We start from the raw sequence: 22,008 nt of genomic DNA, 5'->3' as shown, positions 1-22,008 counted from the left end.
ATCCATATAATAATTCAGTAATCATAATCATCCCTTAAATCCTAACTTCTTGGTTACTTCATCACACTTTTCTGTTACAATTCCTTCTAAGATTAACTTCCTCATGATCAGTTCAGTTTGATGTAGATGGTTTTATTTATCTACCTGTGTATATGAATATTTTTATCAATAATTATTTTAGGCTTATGTTTCTAATAACTTTACTTGGAAGGATGTGTACGCTGTAGTTCAAGAAGGTATCTTTCACAGTTTCATTTCATTATTATTGCTAACTTGTAGTAAAATAAGATGAAAATGTCTGAGGAAGGTTTTGCCTCAAGTTTATCCACCAAGGTAAAAGCAAACATTGATCGAAGCTAAGAAGGGAGAGGCCTTGGCAAATGAAAGGACCTGTGGTTGTGAGGAGGCAGGAGTCAAAGTCTAAAATCACAACTAGATGCAAAGCTCTTTTAGGGCACTATAATAGTTAGGTACTGCTTGGTAATAAATTACCATAAACTTAGTGGGGCTGTAATGGTAATTAAAATAAATTACCATGAACTTAGTGAGGCTTAAAAATGAATTACCATAAACTTAGTGGGGCTTTATCCTTTCAAAGTCTGTGGATCAGGACTGTGGGTATGATTTAGACCACTTCTTAGGGTCTTTTATAAGGCTGCTATGAAAGTGGAAGGGGCTGGTCAGGCCTGCAGTCTCGAATGAAGGCTGGACTGGGAAATGTCTGTTCCCGAGCTCATGGGGTTGTTGGAAGGGTCTCGGACCTCAAAGTGGGTAAGACAGTGGGCCTCATTTCCCTCTATCTGTTGACTGTTGACTGGATGTTGTCCTTAGTCCTTGCCAACACATCTTCCTCGATCAGAGCAAGCACATGAGAAGAGAGAGGAGAGAAAGAGAGAGAGACAGACAGACAGAGAGCTATACCAGCAAGATGAAAGTTGCAGTCTTTTATAACATGGTCTCAGAAGTGACATCCCATCGCATCACAATATTCTGTTCATCAAAGGCAAGTCATTAGGTCCAGCCCTCACTCAAGCAGAGGAGATTACAGAAGGGAGTGGATACCAGGAGGCAGGAATCACTGGAGGGGGGGGGGGGGGGAGCATCTTAGAAGTGGCTTACCACAGGCACTATCATGTTATTCTTGTTTTATATTCCATATCCAGTTTATAGGACAGTGCTGGGCACGTGGTATTTGTTTAACACATAATCACAGAATTGGGAATTTTCCAGAAATCTCTATGTCATTAATATTAATATTTTATCAAACACATCAGTAGCTCAGAATTTTCTGTTTGCTCAGAATAACTTTCTAGGTCACAGTGCATTTCAATGGAAAAATATGAAAATAAACTCCAGATTCTATTATGACTGGCTGGGTGGACACACTCTCATCTGTGCTTTCTGACTCATATGGAGAAATGAATATTATTTAGCCATTTAGATTGTTTTACCCCCATGGAGATTTGAGATCGTGTATTCTAAACTTAGATTTGTAAACAAGTGCTACATCAAAACTACTGTATTTATACCATTTTGCAGTATAATGTACTGAAACCCTCCCTGCTTTTGTCATTTTACCCATTTTTTTTCAGTCCATCGGGTTTATTTCCTTAACCCTATTTAAAAACCTTTTTTTGAGCTTTGAATAATACACACATTGCTGCATATACTAACTTGGGTTTACCTGTGTAAACCAAATTTTTGAAAATGTAGCTATCAGTTCTTTCTAGGATGGGACTTAAGGAAAATGAAAATATGGACTAGATTTGTGCTTGCTTTGCTTTTCCACATTTGAAAGGACTATTTTAGTTCCTTTCATTCAACCCATGTGTATCCTGTATTGTGGTGGCTCCCTTCTATTATTTTTTCTGCTGTGATAAAGCACAGGGCAAAATCCAAGACAGAAATTAGTAATTAGCAGAAAAATGGGAACTGTGAAGAATTTCATCTTATTTTGCTCATGTTTCTGAGAGGATACTGAAACCTAAGTAACATATAAGCAAATGTCTGAATATGTGTATATATATATATATCCACCTTTACATTTTGAGAAGAGTAAAAAGAATTTTACCATTTTCTTAGGGAATTTTCTCTTTTATTTGCTGTGATAAAACCTGCTGAAAAGTGGCTTCTTTTCTCTTGAATGACAGGGAGAAGGGAGGGAGCACATTTTAATACCCAAAAGATTTAGGGTGAAAGAAAGGGCATAAGTAAATAAAAATGAATTAGCTGAGTCTGAACAAACCCAAGGAACATTTTACAAGTTGAAGAGGGTATAGTACCAATTATACCATTATCTCACCCTATTCTAAGGGTGAATAGTCTGAAAACCTAAAATTATAGCTGATGCTCGATCTCTTGGCTTTATTTGTGATGTCATTTTCTTTTTTTGTGAACACCATAAACACATGTTATATTGTTTAACAGTAGCAGATCTTGTAGTTTGTTGTGATACTTTCCTCCTTTTTGTTCCCCCACCCTGTGACAAAAGGCTGTTTTTTTAAAAATTTGGATTGTTGCAAATGGTTTAACACTGCATTTCTAAATGGTTTGCACTGGACTTATGTACATTTTGAGCGGAGGCTTTTTGGCATGCCATTTATTACAAGTCCAGCTAGAGAAGGCCCTTCAACTAACCAGATGTGCCATTTTGGAACAGATTGAGGTCCTGCCAAAACACCATTTGTTGCCAGGACAGGATATTGTAGGGGTGCTCATCACCCTGTTACCATATTTTTGCACTTCTTAACATTGCATAAATAGGCAGCTGTTCTGTATTAAGAATATAAATGAGTCACCAGCTTGCTCTCTCTGGATTTACCTGCAAGAGGGAACCACAGGGTTAACCCCTTCTCATCGCCTGAATGTCACATTTAAATGTACACTTCCCTCAGCCCATTCAGAAAGCAAATCCTTATGCATATAAATCACACCTTTCTTGCCAGTTAGACAAGGGACCAAAAACGTGTGGTTCACAGTGCTAAAATGGAACACATTTCCTTAGCAGCGAAAGCAGTAGTGAATTAATCAGCTTATAAACTGAAAGTGGACCATTTGTGCTGAATTCGTTCTTATTGCACCTTCAATAGGAGACAGGATTGTCTAATCTCGCAAAGGGCCATGACTTCATTAAGATGGAAAACCGTGTTAAAGGATATGTTGCAAAAGACGAGAAAAGAAAAGCATTAGAAGTCATCAGTTGTCTCTCTGGAGCTATATCCGGGACAGGGGATTTTTATTTATTTGGAGAATGACAATTAACCTAGAGACTTGGTATAACAAAGAATCCGAGTGTTGAAGTGGGATTCCTTAAAAAACTCCAAAGGTAGTTGGTTTGACTTCCTCTCCATCTGCAGCAGATGATTTAAATAAGAGGCTAGCGCAAACTGCCTGATTTTGCTTTCAAGCAGCTCAACCAATTTTTATATGCACACAAATATATATACACACATGCATACCCATATACATGCACACATACAGGTACAGACAAACTAATTATTTCTTTACCCTTCAATACATTTCAGAACCAAACTTGTCAATGTTGGCATATTAAAGAACAGGAAAAATGGAGGCACTTGAGGTATATCATATGTTAATTGGTCTCAACTGTCTTTTGAATGTTTATACTAAAATATAGCCCTTATTTGCTAAATTAACCCAGCTTTCCGATAAGGGCCCCATCACTTCTCCAGGCTTTTCATTTTGCCAGCAGCAAAAAAAAAAAACACAAGCAGATAGATAGGTGACATTTGGAGAGCCAGGCATGCCAGATTTTCGGAGGTTACAGCGGAGGTCCAACCTGCTGTTCTCCTTAATGAAAGGAGGGGAAATTCAGACTGGCAAAAGTGCTACAAGGGATATCTCTGCTCAGAATGCCGCGCTGCCCAGATGTCGCTCGGCAGGTGGAGATGCAGAGCGAATGAAAATGCAGCCCTGTGTATGTGGGTGCTCGCGTGTTGAAAGAGCGAACAATGTGTTTGTCTTCTGAAGTGTAATGAAAACAGTGAGCATCTTGTCCATATTCATGTCACAAGAAAGGGCTGTCTAAAAGAGTCCTCACCCCTACTTCCCCTCAGACCAGCACACGTGCTCACAGACATGTCACGTGCACATGACATCGTTTCAGGGTTTTAATATAACTTGAAAACTTATTTTAAAGTATTTGTATAGATTTATGTAAATATGCCTTTTGCTTCTAGAAAGCAGAATTAATAGTTCTGCACCTCGCTCTCTTTAAGTCTCAAAATAATATGCTGATTATTATTTTATATATAATTATATGTTGATTATATAAGAATATGCTTCACCTTATCTTCTTCAGCTCCATCTCATTTTTAAAATAGGTCTTGAGAGCAAAGGGGCAACATCAGTTATTCAGCCATTCCCTTATTGTTACATTGTGTGCATTTAGGTTCTAGAATTTTTTTTTTTTTTTTTTTTTTTTTTTTTTTTTGCATGAGCAGGCACCAGGAAGCGAAAGGTTCTACAATATTTTAAGATGGCTCTGGCTATACTCACAGTAAATATTCTGGCGATTTTCAGTAGAACAGAGTAGTTAAGAGAAGTTAGCTCTTGCACCAGAAAGCAGAAGTCATTGTCACTGAGTTTTCTTTTATTTTACTTACTTTTTTTCAGTGTTACGGGATGACTTCCGACAGAACCCCACAGATGTTGTCGTGGCAGCTGGAGAACCTGCAATCCTGGAGTGCCAGCCCCCTCGGGGACACCCGGAACCCACCATCTACTGGAAAAAAGACAAAATCCGAATTGATGACAAGGAAGAAAGAATAAGTGTGAGTCAAATAAAAATGATGGTCTAAAGAGAATGAATATCAAGACTTGCATAGATGGATTTTATTAATAGTAATGTATTGCTAATAAAATGGGACAGTTGTATTTGAAAGCTTATAGTATATTGAAAAGATTTGAAAATAGGTATTTAAAAGAAAAAAGACTTGGAATGAGGCATAGCAGACAGAAACACTGTATATATCAAGTGTACATATTATATGAATATTGATAATTCTATTCTAAATATGTCAACAGATCTTTGCAGTACAGTATAGGCATCTAAATTCTAAGATCTCTAAATATATCTATTGATTACAAGTGCTAAGAAGTAATGAGGGCCAAAAGCCAAATTCACTAAAACATTTCATGGGACCCAATTTTCAAAATTGTGAGAAAAAAATGTGAGGTGATAAATTTTGAGCATTTTTCGAACTTTTCCAGTTAAATAATGTTTATAACAGTAAAATGTTACTCATTCATGAATTTTAAAAAGTTAGTAGATATGAAATTAAATCAAAGTAAAAGCTAATGGCTGATTTTGGAGTTTAGCTCATATAGAAAATCTATTTTTAAAGAGTAAATGGTGATCAGGATGAATGGATGATTAAGATTCAAAATGAACCACTCAGAAACTGGTCAAGAGGTAGAACAACTGGAATGTCATTTAATAATTTTATTTTATCAAAATAGCTTCTCAACATCTGTCTATGAAGTTTCTGAGAACCACTCTACTGAAATATTGTATAATACCTCACCCTTCTAATAATAGTTTGTAATAAACTGATTATTATTTATTATTGATAATATAAAATTACACCTTTATATTCTGCAATACTTGAGACTGCATATATTTAAAGTAATGTTTTATTTAACTGAAAAAATATCTTATGTCAATCAAATGTCAATAGAGTCTGGGATGTCTATCTTCTTTTTAAAAATTATTATAAATGAGGATTTTTCTAATGCGCACATTTTGATTACAACATGGCACAGAAACAGATAGATGGTTTAAGAGATCACTGTATATATTCATATATTTCGGGTGTGACTATTGGCCCTCTGAGGATCTGCATTGGTTCTTACCAGCCTCTGTTTAGGTACTAAACTTTGAAAATGCGCTGCTGCTTATGGGCTAAAATCCATGTTCAACAGTTTCTAGTTCATCTTGATATTATTTAGTTTTTGCTTCCTAACTAACCAACCAGAATCACAGTGGCTTGTAACAGCCTTTGCATTTATGCCACAATTCTGTGGACCAGCCTGATAGTTCTGATCTGGGCTGGCTTGGCTGGTCTCTGCTAGGCATCGTCACACTTCTGTAGCGTGATTAAATGTGTGTGAGCAGCGAGATGGATTTTGGATGGCCTTATTCACATGCCTGACAATCGGCCAGCTCTAATCTGGGCATCTTGGTTCTCTTCCCTGTTGCCTCCAATTTCCCAGCAGCTGGCTCATGCTGGTTCCCACTGGTCTCTAGGTTCTAGCTACAGCAAGACGGAGTGAGCGAGTCCTTATGGGCCAGCTGCTTTCTGCCAGTTTAACATTTACTGTCATTCCATTGGTCAAAGCAAGTCACCTAAAGAAGCCCACCTTCAAAGGAAGGAGAAATAGCCTCCATTGTCCACTTTTATAATCTGTCATCATGCTCTGCTGTAAATAATGAGAAAAGGTTGATGGTCTGTTTTGCCCATGTGAAAAAAAAAAAGGAAAATCTCTTTTTATAACATGACAAGTTTTAGAGCATGAACTATTTCTAACGAAAATAAACCAAAATAAGTTTGTTTTCCTATGAAATTAAAAAGGAAACTGGCAATTTCTTAGCTGATATCTCTCTAAAGGCCCTCAATCATTTAAAAGTTAAGATTGTTGGATTAGATAAGCACAAAAAAGGCTTGAAAAGAAGTTATGAGTGATGATACACTTACTGAAAGTCTAACGCCCTTTAATATCCTCTTCAATGAACTGGAATTTTAATATTATTGATTTTGTTTCTTGAGTGAATAAGTTTTCTCATTTAAGATATTCTGAAAAACCTTACTAGAAGCCAATGGTTTCTACTAATTCATACCCATCATTTTACAAGTTTTATTTTTTATCCCACTTCACCAAAATCCATCTCTTTTAAATACAGCTAAGATGTACAGAGACAGTTATGTTATCATTTGAAATATAAGCCCCATAAGGCAGAGATTCATGGAGTACTTGGTTTGGTAGTATGTTCCAAGAGACTAGAACACTATCCATCCCATAGCAGTATTCAAGAAATACTTGTTGAATTTCTCAGAGTCATCTGGATTTCATTATCCACAGCATATATCCAGTGCTCCTTTCTGGTGACAAATGACAATAGCAACACTGAAACGATACCAGGCATATCTTTAGGATGTAGTAGGGGGAGTCACAAAGCTCAAAATAGGACCAGGCAGGAGACAGGCAGGCTGCTTTGGAGACATTCCCCATAGCTTATGAAGGCTCATATTGAGGATAAACTGAAGAGAAGAAAGGATTCATGCAAATGCCAAAGTAGTGGAACAGTTCTGTGTCTTAGATATTGAAGCATATCCTAAAAGAAAATGTTGTTCTTAAATATACAATGTTCTTATTAATAACATTAATTTTGCTATCTTTTCTTTTTATTTAATTTTAACAGATCCGTGGTGGTAAACTGATGATCTCCAATACCAGGAAAAGTGATGCAGGAATGTATACCTGTGTGGGCACTAATATGGTGGGAGAAAGAGACAGTGATCCAGCAGAGCTGACTGTCTTTGGTAAAATTCTCTTTTAGATTATAAATTGCTATTCATATCTACTTTTTCTTTGTTTTCAATATGTTTGTTAACGCTGATAAAAGGGCCATAAAGAGACAATTACTCTTGATTTGTGAAAACTAGAGACAGAATAGAATTGTCTTGTTTTCTCAAAATTTCCAATGACAGAAAGAAAAAAAAACTTTGAAATGTTAATTCATCTACTTTATTTATGTATTTATAAACTTTTTGGTATTTTGCTCAGATGTACAAAATGGATTTCTCCAGTCTTATTGGGGATATCACACTGTTCTAAAATTTCTTACTGCACTCTAATGCCCTTATCAGGCACCTACTGGTGCCAGACACAGGTCAAGTTTTTTTTTTTTTTTTAAATTGAAGAGTGCAATGCAAAGAACTTCACTTGTTTTCTGCTTTTTAAAATTTTGAATTATTTACCATTCCAGCTCATGATAAAATGACTCTATATCTAATCAAAACGTGGGGTAAAAACAAATTCTAACTTATTATGATATTTTTGTTTCTTATTCTTTAAGAACTAACAGAATTTTTGGCCATAACAATTCAGTTACCAGGTCAAAAATAGATTAGATCTGTATCACAGATAAGTTGGAGAAAGCATTAGGAAAAATAATTTTTGGAATAATAAAGATGGCTAAGCAAACAAAAGAAAACATTATGGGCAGCTGTGGAAAAGAAAAAAAGTAACAGTATATCAGAAAATTAGAAAAAACAGACATACAAAAGATCCTATAAAACAAAATATTCTTTTAGGTTGCATTCATGTCTCATTCAAGTCTCTGTATGAACAGATATTATAAATATAGACATGAATGTTTATGATATAAGAGTTATTAAGCTATATCTTATAGTAAAATATTTAATTATCACATATATTATATGGTTACTTAAAATGCAAGAGATCATTGTGATTTTTAAATTTCTTTTCTTTGCCAGGAAAATAATCTTCTTTTTCTATGTATGATATGAAAAGATCCATATTTCTGGTCAATACTCAGAACATGCCCAATATAACACCCATGTCCTGCATAGGTCCCTAAATAAACCTCTGCATTTTGGAATATAACCTTCGTTGGCATATGGGAGTGCTGGGATGGACTAAGAGCACATTATAATTTCTTTTACGTTTGGAGAGTTAAGGTTGTGCTTTCTGAATGTACCAGAGTGCAGGCTTTCTCTTTTCAGTCACTTTGAGTGGCAAGTAATCTCTGTAATAATCCCCACGGATACTAAGCAGCTTGATGTCCCAAATGACAAAGACCGGGAAAACCCCATAATTTGTTGTAGGAATTGAATAGCAAAAATAAAGTTGTTGAAAGAGCGCTCAGACAAGTATAAGTTTGTCCTTAAATTTCATGCAATCATCTGTCAGAGTCTCAAAATGTGGTGGGCTCTGTGATGAGTAAAATGTAGTTTTGCCTGGTGAGGTATGAAATTAGTGGTCGCTGAACATTATCTTTGGAAGCCCACAAGTACAGCTCTTCTACTTAAGGAAGCGCTCACCTCTGTCTTTCTAACTACCACGAAGTTTGGAATAGAAAAAATTCTGCATTACAACAGTCTACTGCTTTCAGAAGTCTGTCATTACCTAAGCAATTAGACTTATCAATAATGCAACAGTTTTCTGAAATATTTACCCTACTTTCACTGAAGACATTAGGGTGAGATCTCGAAGCATGTCAGGAATTATGTGGTCTCTTCTAAATTATTTTATTTATTTATTTATTTTTAACATGGACAGGCACCGGGAATCGAACCTGGGTCCTCTGGCATTGCAGGCAAGCATTCCTGCCTGCTGAGCCACCATGGCCTGCCCATCTTCTAAGTTATTTTGAAAATAGTTGCAAACCAAAGAGATTGAAGTTGTCTAAAGACAGTTCCTCTGGAAAAAAAATTGATTTAGGAGACTAGTCAGAACTGACCTGAGGGTTTGTACGTGCAATATTGAATATAGAGAAAAACTGAAACTCCATTATTGATAAGGAAACAGAACCCAAACCTGGAAGTACCCAGAGGAGCAGTGATATGGTCTGAATCGAGGATGTGGGAAGTATTCAGTGAGAGAGAACCCTTCCGTGTCTTGACTCCTCAATTCTAAGAGAACATAAAATACTGTGCTATATATATTTTTAAGTTTTAATTCCTCTTTGCTTTGTGTGTGTGTGTGTATGTATGTGTGTGTGTGCTCTGTGGCGGGGGTCACATTTCATTCTTTTTCCATGTGAGTATCCCGTTATTACAGCACCTTTTGTCATTTTTGTTTTGTTTTGTTTTTCGGGTGGGGCAAGTGCACAGGACAGAAATTGAACCAAGGTCTTCCTCGTTTTATTTTGGCAAAATTGCATCCAGTACATATTTTCTTGTGAACTGTTTTATATTTCATTGTTGTCAGTGTCGTTTGTGACGTAATCATTAAGTAAACCTGATTGCATTTCATTTCACCTACTCCACCCCAATTTTATCCTCATGTAGCCCCTAATCCACCTTAAACAAATCTGATCACTGTAAATGCTCTGTAATTACTAGAGGTTTTTAAATGTCCTTTGTGACTTTCTTATTTTTCTTTTGTTCATTTTTTTTTCCCCAGAGGGCCTCTGGAAGTTTTTTCCCCTTTGAAGCTACTTAAAAAAATAAATAAATTAGTTAGAGAATGCCTTACTGGTTTCACCAAGAGTTTTATATTTAAACATTGCTTGTCTTCACACCTGATTGTCTTTTTCTGATGATGCCAAAATCATCCAATAGTCCTGCCTCCCCCACTGCCAATGATTACTCCACATCAGCTGAGTCTGGTTGTGACTCAATCTTTAAGTTATAGAGAAAGAAGTAACTAATGGTATCTAATTGGTCAAGATATAAAATCTTTTTAAGAACTGCAAGGAAAATGCTCAAATGAATAAAAGTCCGTCTTAATCTCCTGGGGTTGCCAAAACACAGTACCACAACTGGGTGGATTAAAACAACAGAAATGTATTGTCTCATGTTTCTGGAGTCTAAAAGTCTATACCAAGGTATCGGAGTCATCCTCCCTCTGTAGACTGAAGAGAATAGTCTGTTCCATGACTCCCTCCTGACTTCTGGTATTTTCCAGTAATCCAGTTATTCTAATCTCTGCTTTATCTTCATATGGCTACTTTCTCTCTCTCTCTCTCTCTCTCTCTCTCTCACACACACACATGCACACACATTTCTGCTGGTGCTTTTCTCTCTCTGTCTTCTTTCTTCTTCTGTTAAGGACACCAATCATATTGGATTAAAGCTTCACCCTACTTCATTCAGTATGACCTCATTTTAATTTACCCAATTCCACCTGTACTGACCCTATTTCCAAATAAGTTTGCATCCTCACGGACAGGGGAATAAAACTTCATCATATCTTTTTGGGAGACACGATCCAACCCCAGACGCCAGCTATCTGCTTTCTAAGATATATGTTGGAGTAAATAGTTTTCTCCGTTATTAGTATTTTTTTCTTTATTAAGTAGGCTTGGACTCTGAATATTTTTCGTTTGAAAATTGCAACATATTTAAATAATCTGCCCTTTAGACAAGATCTGGTATGATCACTGTATAATGATGTTGGGAAAGTTACTGTTCCATATTCCATGAATTATTTATTGTGTTTGTTCTTCTGCAACATTTGCTGACTGTAAAAAAAACATAGTAGTTTAGGGACTGTTCTAGTTAGCTAGCTGCTGGAATGCAACACACCAGAGACGGATTGACTTTCAGTAAAAGGGGATTTATTTAGTTGACATTTAGTTCTTTAGAGGAAAGGTAACTAACTTTCAACTGAGGTTCTTTCTTACGTGGGAAGGTACAGGGTGATCTCTGCTGGCCTTCTCTCCAGGCCTTTGGGTTCCAACATCTTTCCCCGGGGTGATTGATTTCTGCATCTCCAAAGGCCTGGGCTGAGCTGTGAGTGTTGAGCTGTGAGTCCTGAGATGAGATATGCTGAGCTGCTTGGGCTGTGCTACGTTGAGTCTCTCATTTAAGCACCAGCCAATTAAATCAAACATCATTCATTGCAGCAGGCATACCTCCTGGCCGACTGCAGATATAATCAGCAACAGATGAGGTTCACATGCCATTGGCTCATGTCTACAGCAATAGAACTAGACACCTTCATCTAGGCAAGCTGACACCTGAATCTAACTACCAGAGTGACCAATACCAAATCTAAAAGTTATCAATATGTATGAGAGTCTAAATGGATCTATGGTATGTTCTAAATGGCTTCATAAAGGACACCCTCAATACTAGCATTTTACATTGTTAATTAAGTTCTAAACATCATGAAGTCAGAGAAATAAGCTTTGAGGATGTAATTAAATTTCTAATTATGGGTGATTTGGAATATCAGTTATCTAAAATTTAGCTGTCTTTAAAAACCGTGAAAGAATAGCATGGATTTTTTCCAAATTATTTTAAATGTTTATCAAAGTAACCATGAAAATTTTAGGAATACATTTTCAATATATATTACAAAGCTTATAATAAAATACGAAAGTATCTTGCTTCCACTCTCTGCCAACACACGTTCCTCAATGGGTAGCATTCCTGCACAGCCTCCTTTATCGTGATTTATTTATTCTTTGATTTATTTCCATGTTTCTAAATATTCTGCTTGTTCTACTATTGATGTATCAATGTATCTACTACTTGGACTTCCTATTTGGAAAATTATGATTTGGCCCAATTATATGCCTTTCTCCACCTTCTCACCTGCACCTTCCTTTCATCTTCCTAGTTAGAACGTTAGAACGTTAGTTATATCAATATTCAGAATTTCAGCTATTAAAGCCATATAAATATTATTATGGGGAGCTAAGAATTATATTATTGCAAATACTTTTTTCCTGGAACTATTTTTGTTCTCTGAATTAATAAATAATCCATTTTCCCCTTGTACATAATGTTTGCTTAACACAGTTTTAAAATAATATATATTCCATTTTTTGTTGTTCAGCTATTCTTTAAATACCTTTTCACTTCTGACCAAATTAGGCTGGGAAAAGCCGACTGTCTAGGATGGGTGCAGAAGTTTTATCCTAGTATTTGTCTTCCCTTTTCTTCAGTACTGGATTTTCTGTTTGCCTCATCATGTTGCCGTGTGTGTGTGTGTGTGTGTGTGTGTGTGTGTGTGTGTGTGTGTGTGTGTGTGAAACCCTTTATTCAGAACAGTAATTCTCTCCTGCTTTCTGGAGTCTAGGTTACAGTTCCGATCCAAATAACAGAACAACTGGTCTTTTGAATGGTTATGCAGTTCTTTTTAAAAAAAATAAATTTCTGTTCTGAATATTGAAGTTATCACTCCAGTATCTCTACTGATATTTTGATTGCATTATCTTTGCATGTGGTTAGGTTTATTCTCTTTCCAAATTTTTATTATTATCTTCTAATCCCAGTTCTCTGAAAATTTTCTGTAGCATACCTTGCTGTGACACTTTTTTCCTTCTTTTGGATGGACACTTGGTGAGCAAAACAATCTTAAAACTCTCTATGCAAACAGTGCATCAGAATTTCCTCCTCACTTCCTCTATTCTGTCTCTCTGTCAAACATCTATTCATTAATTAGCTGTTAGTCTTTCTAGATCTTTTTCTCTAGTTCTACCTTATAACACACTGCTATTGTTGTATGAATGCAATATGTCTCATATCTCTGGTGATTTTGATAACACAGTTTTATTTTTTGAAATTTTCTCATGATGGTTCCCTGACATGTTTCTTTTGAGTTTCTGTTTCCCCCTTTGTTTGTATTATTCTCTGTCTTTTACACGGGAGGCTTTCTTCAAATGGCAAGTGTTCTTTTGTTGTTCATTCATATTTGTTTGATTTTCATTAAAAGGACTATTGGCAATTCTATGTCTGCTGATGGTTTTTATTGTAGGATGATCAGATTGAGAACTGGCTAGCTTATTGGGGCTAAGGACAGAGTTTTTATCTAGTGATGTTGATTTTTAGTCATTTCATGAGAGATCATAATTGATGGACTGAGCAGAGATAAAGCTATGTGAGAAGATACATCAGCACCAAACCCTAGGAAACACCCATATTTAATCGATAACCTGTGAATTTCATGTAAGAAAATGCAGTGCTGTTTACAGCATGAGGTGCTATTAAAATCCAGATGATTTAAAGAAAATGTTTGCTTTAAAACAGCAAAATAATTATCTTATCCATTAATTAGTTCAACAAATATTTCTTCAGCAGCTACTGTGTGCCGAGCCCTGTTCAAGTATTTAAAAATAGTGGTGAGTTAGACAGGCAGCTGCTTTCAGAGCAACTGTTTTATCATGTTAATAGCACACATGAAACTTCACCTCTAAAATTTGATGAGAGACTTAAAAAAAATTCTGAGAGTGTTTACCTTCATATGATGATTTTCAGACAAGAACATTTAGTGAGACTTTATTTAATCACATTCAGAGAGCCGAATCGCGGTCATGTAGTCTTTTTAGAAAGTCATAACCGTGCAAAAATTTGCATTCAATGACTCTCATATTCCCCTTTCTTTGTAATGCCCACTTAAATAAAAGAATACATATTAGGGCTAGCCATCTGACTTCTTAATTTAATAGAAACTGCAGGGTGGCAATTTCTTCTGCTAAGGTCACATTAAGGTTTACAGGCATTGGCCAGCTCCAATGTCCCTTTATGGTATAGCTTTGGTCTTACAGGACTTAACGGACTCTCTATGTAATTATTGCAATAGCACTGCCTTTATAATGTCGAGAAAAGTCTATTTTATAATTCTTAAGGTCATCCTGGGAATAGCTGCCATGGTGCAGCCACTGCCAATTTTATAGCCATTTTCAATGACTGAATGAAGTTGAAAAGAGAAAATTGTTCACTGGGTACTCAGTTTCCTCTATTGTAGCATGAAAATAAGAAGCTCAGTAGATATTATAGAACCGCATTGCAGATATATGTTGTTTTGTGCTAATTTTGATATTTTGCTGCTTTCTGAATGTTATTGAAATAACCTACAATGTTCAGTTATACCAGGAGCCTTGGCACTTGATTTTATTATAGCCATATAGAAAGTTGGATTTTACAGAATGCTAATTTGGAAATAAATTGACCTGATTTCTTAAGAGCTGTATTTTACAGAGTACCACACTTGCAAACAACACTACTGCCTGGAGAGAGACTAACCTAGTAAGCAAGTTACGCAGGTGATTCAAATCCAGTTAATCTCACGTGAAAAAAAAAAAAGTTAGTTGCATTAGCAAAGACATTAAGAATTGGAGGGACTCTAATTTGATTGATAACGGCAGTCAGCAAAAGCCCTTAAGATTTCTTCTCCTGTTTTTTCAGTATGTAATCAGACATAGGGTGATAACATGGGAAAATGGGTAAACTTATTTTTTAAGTTTGCTTGTTATGTAATTGTTCAAGCTTTCTTTGTTTATATTTATTTTGATTGTGTGAGCTTCATGGTAGTACACACTCAGTAGGGCATTTGTGGGCATGGAGGGTGATCTACTTACTTTCTTATTTAAGTTTAAATTTCTTTGAAAATGAATTTTGATACAAATTGACACACCTGGTATTGGACAAAGGTGGTGAACTCTATGTCTGATACACTCAAAAGACCCAATTCCTGAGACACCAGGGTTTCAAAGACCAAAAGAGTTTAATGCTAAGCGTGAAACAGAAGAGCAGATGGCCTATTGACCCCAAAATTTGTCTCCCCAGGTCTAGAGGGTTCAAAGTTTTTATGGATTCTAATGAAGGGAGATGAAGTCATTAGAGTTTCAATCGCAAATGCAAGCAGAAAGGAAGGGAGACAGGGTTATCATTTCAATAACACGTGTAAGCAGAAACAGTTTATGAATTTAAAAGAGCAAAACTGGGCCTGGAACAAGTTAATGGATGACTTCAGTTCCTCAATTAGCATTAGGGCATTTGCCCTTACAAATTTGTAAAGTTAAAAAAAAAAGGGCAAAAGCACAAGATAAGGACTTTTATAATCATTCTCTGGAATCAGGGCAGCTGGATTACACTTCAGAGATTTCAGGCATTTCTTCTCTGTCCACTCTACTCTAGAATGAAAAAAAGATTATATAATGTTTCACTAGTCATAATCATTCATTAAGTCTTAACTCCTCAGTTTCACACCCAATACATTCCTTGAAAGTTTTATGGTTTGTTCCTGAAAGAATCTTGGTTTTGTATTTGACTTATGATAACAGTGGTGTTCTAGTCTGCTAGCTGCTGGAATACAATCTACCAGAAATGGAATGGCTTTTAAAAGGGGAAATTTAATAAATTGCTAGTTTACAATTCCAAGGCCGAGAAAATGTCCCAGTTACAACAAGTCTATAGAAATGTCCAATCAAAGGCATCCAGGGAATGATACCTTGGTTCAAGAAGGCCAGTGAAGTTCAGGGTTTCTCTCTAGTGAGAAGGCACATGGCGAACATGGTGTCATCTGCTAGCTTCTTCTCCTGGCTTCCTGTTTCATGAAGCTCCCAGGGAGGCATTTTCCTTCTTCATCTCCAAAGGTGACTGGCTGATGGACTCTGCTTCTTGTGGCTATGTCGTTCTACTCTGCTCTCTCTGAATATCTTATTCTTCAAAATGTTTCCTCTTTTATAGGACTTCAGAAACTAATCAAGACCCACCCAAATGGGTGGAGACATGTCATCACCTAATTCAGTTTAACAACCACTCTTGACTAAATCACATCTCCAGGGAGATGATCTGATTACAGTTTCAAGCATACAGTATTGAATAGGGATTATTCTGCCTTTATGAAATGGGATTTTGATTAAAACATGGCTTTTCTAGGGAATATACATCCTTTCAAATCAACACAGATGGCCACCAGAGATAAGATTTTTAAATAGATTTTTCAGTCTCTACAATTTCTTTAGACTTTATTGCTCATGTTTTTGATTCTCAGATTTTTCTGATAATAATGTCTGGTAGTGGAACCTATAAAGCAATTCTTATAAAATGCCCTTCCATTTAAACAAATGTTTGGTTAAACTATAGATCTTAGCACATTGTTTCCTTATAAGCAGTTATGAAAATTGCAGAGCAAAAGATGACTTTAGTATAATTAACAGAAAACAATGGGAATAAGACAACAGTAGTCACTGAAAAGAGTTCTGTGGACTTTCTCAGAATAATACTTTAAAAGTTGTGACCAAACTCTAATAATCAGTAAATTCCAACAGTACTTTGTTGGAAGATGCAAGGTTAAATACTCAGGTATGAAACCAAATTCAATATGTCATGTATATGCAAGCAATTTAACCTGGATTATTCATTGCATAATCTTTTTTTTTTTCTTTCCTGTCATCCATTCAATTACATTTTCTAGTATGAACCAAGGTAATTTTGCCAGAATTCCTACACCACCTACTCTCCTCCGGTTTTCCAGTTGTTTAGCAACTAGACCCTACTTAAAGGCAGAAAGGAATAGAGAAGATTCATTGGGAAGCTCTCCACCCCTGTTGAGTCCATCAGAGCCTCATTAGGAGATCCTGCAGAAGATGCTTCTTCTTGAAATTATAAACCAGGTGCTTCTGCATAACCTCCATATAAAACAATTGTGCTTAGAACATGTATGACTGCCAAAAAAATCCTTAATGAGCCTGGTGGTGTCCTCTGGAGGAAGAGACAGCTCTAGTTTTATAATATCTTATGTAAAAACTGCCCTTCCGATTAATTGTACTCATACCTGGTATTATATGACTGATACGATGTTAAGGGAAGGATATGAAAATGTTGGTGAAAATGTGTGTGTGCACACTTTAATGGAACTAGTCTCACAGTGTTATGCAATTTACTTTTTAATCAGCAGCATGCTATGAAAATTTTCCATAGCAGATAGACAGATAGTTAACTTTAACTGTGACTTAATAGTTTTTCAGTGTGTGAATTTGTCACAGTTTATCCAAAAATCCCCTATTTTCCAATATTGCCAACAGTCCTGAAATGATCTTTTGAGTCTCTCATATTTTACTGCAGTTATCACTAACATAGTTAGTGTTCTTCACCTATTTATTCTTTATATCATCATCTAAAAATATTTTAGATGTCTTTTATATCTTCATATTTTTAAACATATAAGCAGAGAGCCTGAAAATAATGTCTTTTTTTGACTTTTCTTCTCTAATATTTACTGTATTATGCTTATGAAGTTTCTTCTGATTCTTTATTCATTTAGATTTTTTTAATCCAAGGATTTTTCTTATACATATAAATAAGATCACATTTATTTTTCTTTATTCCTCTGTACTATAAATAGACTTCTTTATCTTAAGGGTATTTTTTTACTTCATGTAACAGAAACTTGACTAACACTGGCTTAAGCGTGAGTGGTTAATTTTCTTATACTTACTATTTATGGGATGAAATAATCTTCACGTGTGCACACACACACATGCACACACACAGACGTGCCATATTCACATTTTACCTATCATTTGTTCCAATTTACTTAAACTAGAAATTTGAGTGTTTCTAAACTTTTCTTCTTCACACTCCACTACCTATTGATCACCCAATTTTGATATCTCAATTCTGTCTTCTCTTCCTAGACTTCAGAGCATCTGCATCAGTTTAAGCTGAAATAGTTTCTTGCAAAACCCCTCTGACCTAGTTCACTGCTTTAAGCCTCTCTTCTAATTTATCTTGCACCTATCTGCTGACATGATCTTTTTCATGTGCTTATTAACAATGTTCCTGTCTTGCTTAAAAAATCATCAACAGCTCCGTCACTCAAAGGGCAGAGTTCAAATTTCTTAACACGTCATGCAAGGCTCCTTTTAGTCTTGCGCCCAGTTGCTATCTTACTTTGTCTCCCACAATTTTTCCCATGAAACCAAGCTGCTAGCTGTTCCCCAGTCAGTAAGCTCAAAGCCTGACACAGGAGAAGCTGTAAGGTGCTGACTGAATCGTGATGAGGGAGTGTCTTCTCTCAGCTCATTCATCTTATGGCAAATTGGAGTGCAGTACCCTTGTGGCGATCGGAGGGGACAGCAAGGTTGATCCTGACAGATTGTTTTCATACTCAAGTGATGTGAACAGTGGTTTAGCCCTCTTTAATATTGGATTAATGCCACTTTTAGATGAATTGGAAGACCATTCTCATGGGATAGCACGCAAAAAAGTCAACCCTTCTCCCTATGCTTCTGACTTGTTTTTGCTATTAATGTATAGAACACTCACAAGAGAGGTTGATTCTGTTGCCTCTTTACTGCCGGAACTAAGAATTCAGTATCAACTATGCCAGCATTAGAACAGTTGTTGGGGACACAGTGTGCTCATTCTACAAGGATCACATTAAACCATTCCACCCAGCATGGGGATTTGCTCTGTGGTATTTGAGCACACTTTGCTGCAAATTCACTCTGGTTTTCTAAAATCTAAGGTTGTTTTAGGCATCCTTGTTTTTCTTTCTTTTTTTTTTTTTCTATATGGATGATTTGTAAAATCTGCATTAAAAACTTTCCATGATAAAATCCTATTTCACTTGTTTTATTGCTTGCGATTTTTGGGGTTTCAGAATGCAGATACTTGAGCATGCACAAATCTGTGCTTTGAAGAAAATTTTATCCCTACTGGCAAATCCTCTATGGAGATAGTTAACTTTTCTCTGAATGCCAATGATAGTTGGCCTATTGCAACCAAATATTGTTCTTGTAACTTAACAGTTGCTTTAAAATATGGATCTTTATTTAGACAATAAAAATCATATACCCTCATTCTGAACTGTTACTGTTTGTCTTTTGAAGTGTTTTTTTTTTTAATTTAAAGGCTTTTTGCTAAATGTCTCATTTTTTTTGTTCCATTATAGTTGAAACTGTAAATTAGAGATTTGAAACTAAATTTGTAAATGACTAAATAAGGACATATGGCCTGACAAATTGTGTCAATTCCCTATGACTCTCATCTTTCTTTTCCTTGACTCAGTTCTCTTTCTACATCAAAAAGTAGCAATATTGAATGTGCCTATAATTGGGAAATGTGTGCTAGTAATAATTTAAAATGGCCAATTTCCCAGTGTCAGAATGTTATCAAAAGGGAAGAAACCTGAAAAAGAATTAAAATGTTGATATATATGTAAAATCACTTTGTGTTTTATGTTTCTATGAGACGGTAAATTTTCTAATGGACAGAAATTTATTTCCACTTTTGCTTTACTAAGAGAAATACTTGAATACAGTAGGGGCCAAATTAAAGAGCAAAGAACCAGAAAAAAACACTAAAACAGAACACTGACAAGACATAAACATTAAAATTAGGAAAACTTAAAAATGTACAACTATTTGGAAGACTTAAGAGAAGGTTAGACGAAAACCAAGAAAATGATTCATGACATTAAATGGTTTACTATAATTAATAAAAGCAGTCTTTCTGCATTTAAGGGGAAAAAGTAAACTACATTTCCAAATATAAGGTAAAAACTTTCATGAAGTTTTGGGTTATTGTCTAATGATAGCCTGAGGGGAAAATTTAAATAACAATTATGAGAGTAAAACTTTTTTTTCTCTATCATTCTTTTTTTTTATTAATTAAAAAAAATTAACTAACAAAACATTTAGAAATCATTTCATTCTACATATACTTCTCTATCATTCTTAATGGAACATTAACAAATGTTAACATTTGTTTCCTTTTTGATATTTCCCATCAGTTTGAACTTTTAATTTTCTTTACCATGAGCCATTATAATAGATTGAAGTAATCATTTTTGTCTCCTCCCTTGTTTCTGTAGAACTTAATATTCTAATTTTTTTATGATCCAATCCTCATGATTTGGCTTAAGAATTCACTGAAGAATCAATTTAGTAGTTTTTCCACTAAGTTGTAATGGTCTGATATACAAGCAATTGCTGTTCCTGTTTTTGCAAAGTATTTCATTGTATCATTTATGTTGAATTCATAAGACTTTATCAAGACATATTTGTCATACACACTTAGGTACTTCTGAACTAAAAAATAAACCACAGGTTTTTTTTTTTCAACAATTCACTTAAAATATACACAACGTCTATTCCATTTTTTTTTTCAAGAACGACCCACGTTTCTCAGGAGACCAATTAATCAGGTGGTGCTGGAAGAAGAAGCTGTAGAATTTCGATGTCAGGTCCAGGGAGACCCTCAACCAACTGTGAGATGGAAAAAGGATGATGCAGACTTGCCAAGAGGAAGGTAAGAAAGCCATACAATTTGTTAGATAACCAATCAATAAAAAAGGAAAAAGGCATTGGCAATCCTGTCACCAAACACTCCTATACCCTATTATATTTTTTTCACCTGTATGGTTTATACATATAAGCCACATATCTACTGGACTCAAATCCTTTGGGCTTTTAATATTACACCTTCATTGAATGTCCTCATAACCACCTGATTGTCCATTCTTTCTGTCACACCCAAATAAATACCAAGGATTCCCAACGTCCTTTCTTTCTCATGCTGCCTTCTAGTTCTGATGGTCTGCTCCAACAGAATACTTGACCATTCACTCCACTTACCTCCTTCAGCTGCCCTGTTCCCATGATACTTCACCCTACACTTTTAACTTCCTTCTGCCCACCGCAGCACTAACAAAAGGCTGCTGTGTAGAACTGGCTTTATGTTGTGTGGTAAATGGGAGGGAGGTCAGCACAACACTGAAAATGGAGCAAGTATTTGACATTATTCTCCATATAGTGAGGTTTTTACTCAGGGACCTCCTGTCGCGTTCTCACTTGCTGTCTCCTCAGAGAACCCTTTTTTTTGCCATCTGTCTCCTATTTTTTCTATCGCTGAAGCCCTAAACCCAATCACTCCACTCTAAGTTAAATCCAAAATCTTTCTCATTTTTTAATGAAAATAAGCACAAATTTTTAGTCATCTAAATTTTACTTTGTGAGTTATGCTCTTTATGGCCAAATAAATCATACAAGTAAATTTTTCCCCATATAAATGAACAATTCTATCTTTAAGATTTGCTTTGCCTTCTTCCTAGTTCTTCCTGTTGAAATTACAGCCAGCACACATACTACAAAGTCTGCATAAAGATTTCACACCCCACTTGTTTTCTAAGCTTTTTCCTAAAGCAATTTGGTTTTATTTAAAGGACTGAAATTTAAACGTGCTTACACAGAAGTCATATGTCTTTCATATGCTTTCACTGGCACCACTATTAAGCATTCATTCAGTTTTACATTCCCCAAGGTCTAATATACTATAGTTTTCGAAGACATATCATCAACAACACCGTCGTCAAAGAATAATCAGCAAGAGGTTCTTTGTAAAACTAGAACTAGAAAGAAAACAAATACAAAATTTAATTCAGCACATTTTCCAGCCTTAATAGTAGGGAAAATTGCCTCCTTTGTTTCTTTTTTCATTTTGCTTCTCTCCATCTAGCTTTAAAAGATGGTCATTATCAAGAAAGTTTTGTGAATGTGAAGCT

General features: G+C 35.6%; 1 protein-coding gene across 9 annotated transcripts in view; it reads left to right on the top strand.

Moving 5' to 3' along the window:
* Positions 1 to 22,008, top strand: part of ROBO2 (roundabout guidance receptor 2) — a 648,114-nt gene that overhangs the window by 444,985 nt on the left and 181,121 nt on the right. For all 9 annotated transcript variants that reach the window (XM_077118710.1, XM_077118711.1, XM_077118709.1 and 6 more), the window contains exons 3-5: positions 4,636 to 4,793; positions 7,442 to 7,562; positions 20,618 to 20,756. In XM_077118710.1, coding sequence (XP_076974825.1) covers positions 4,636 to 4,793; positions 7,442 to 7,562; positions 20,618 to 20,756 — 418 coding nt within the window. The remainder of the gene's footprint in view (positions 1 to 4,635; positions 4,794 to 7,441; positions 7,563 to 20,617; positions 20,757 to 22,008) is intronic.

The sequence above is a fragment of the Tamandua tetradactyla genome, chromosome 10 (assembly GCF_023851605.1).
Source record: "Tamandua tetradactyla isolate mTamTet1 chromosome 10, mTamTet1.pri, whole genome shotgun sequence".
NCBI classification, from domain to species: Eukaryota; Metazoa; Chordata; class Mammalia; order Pilosa; family Myrmecophagidae; genus Tamandua; species Tamandua tetradactyla.
Note: the sequence above shows the minus strand (reverse complement) of the source record. Positions and strands in the feature narration are given on the sequence as shown.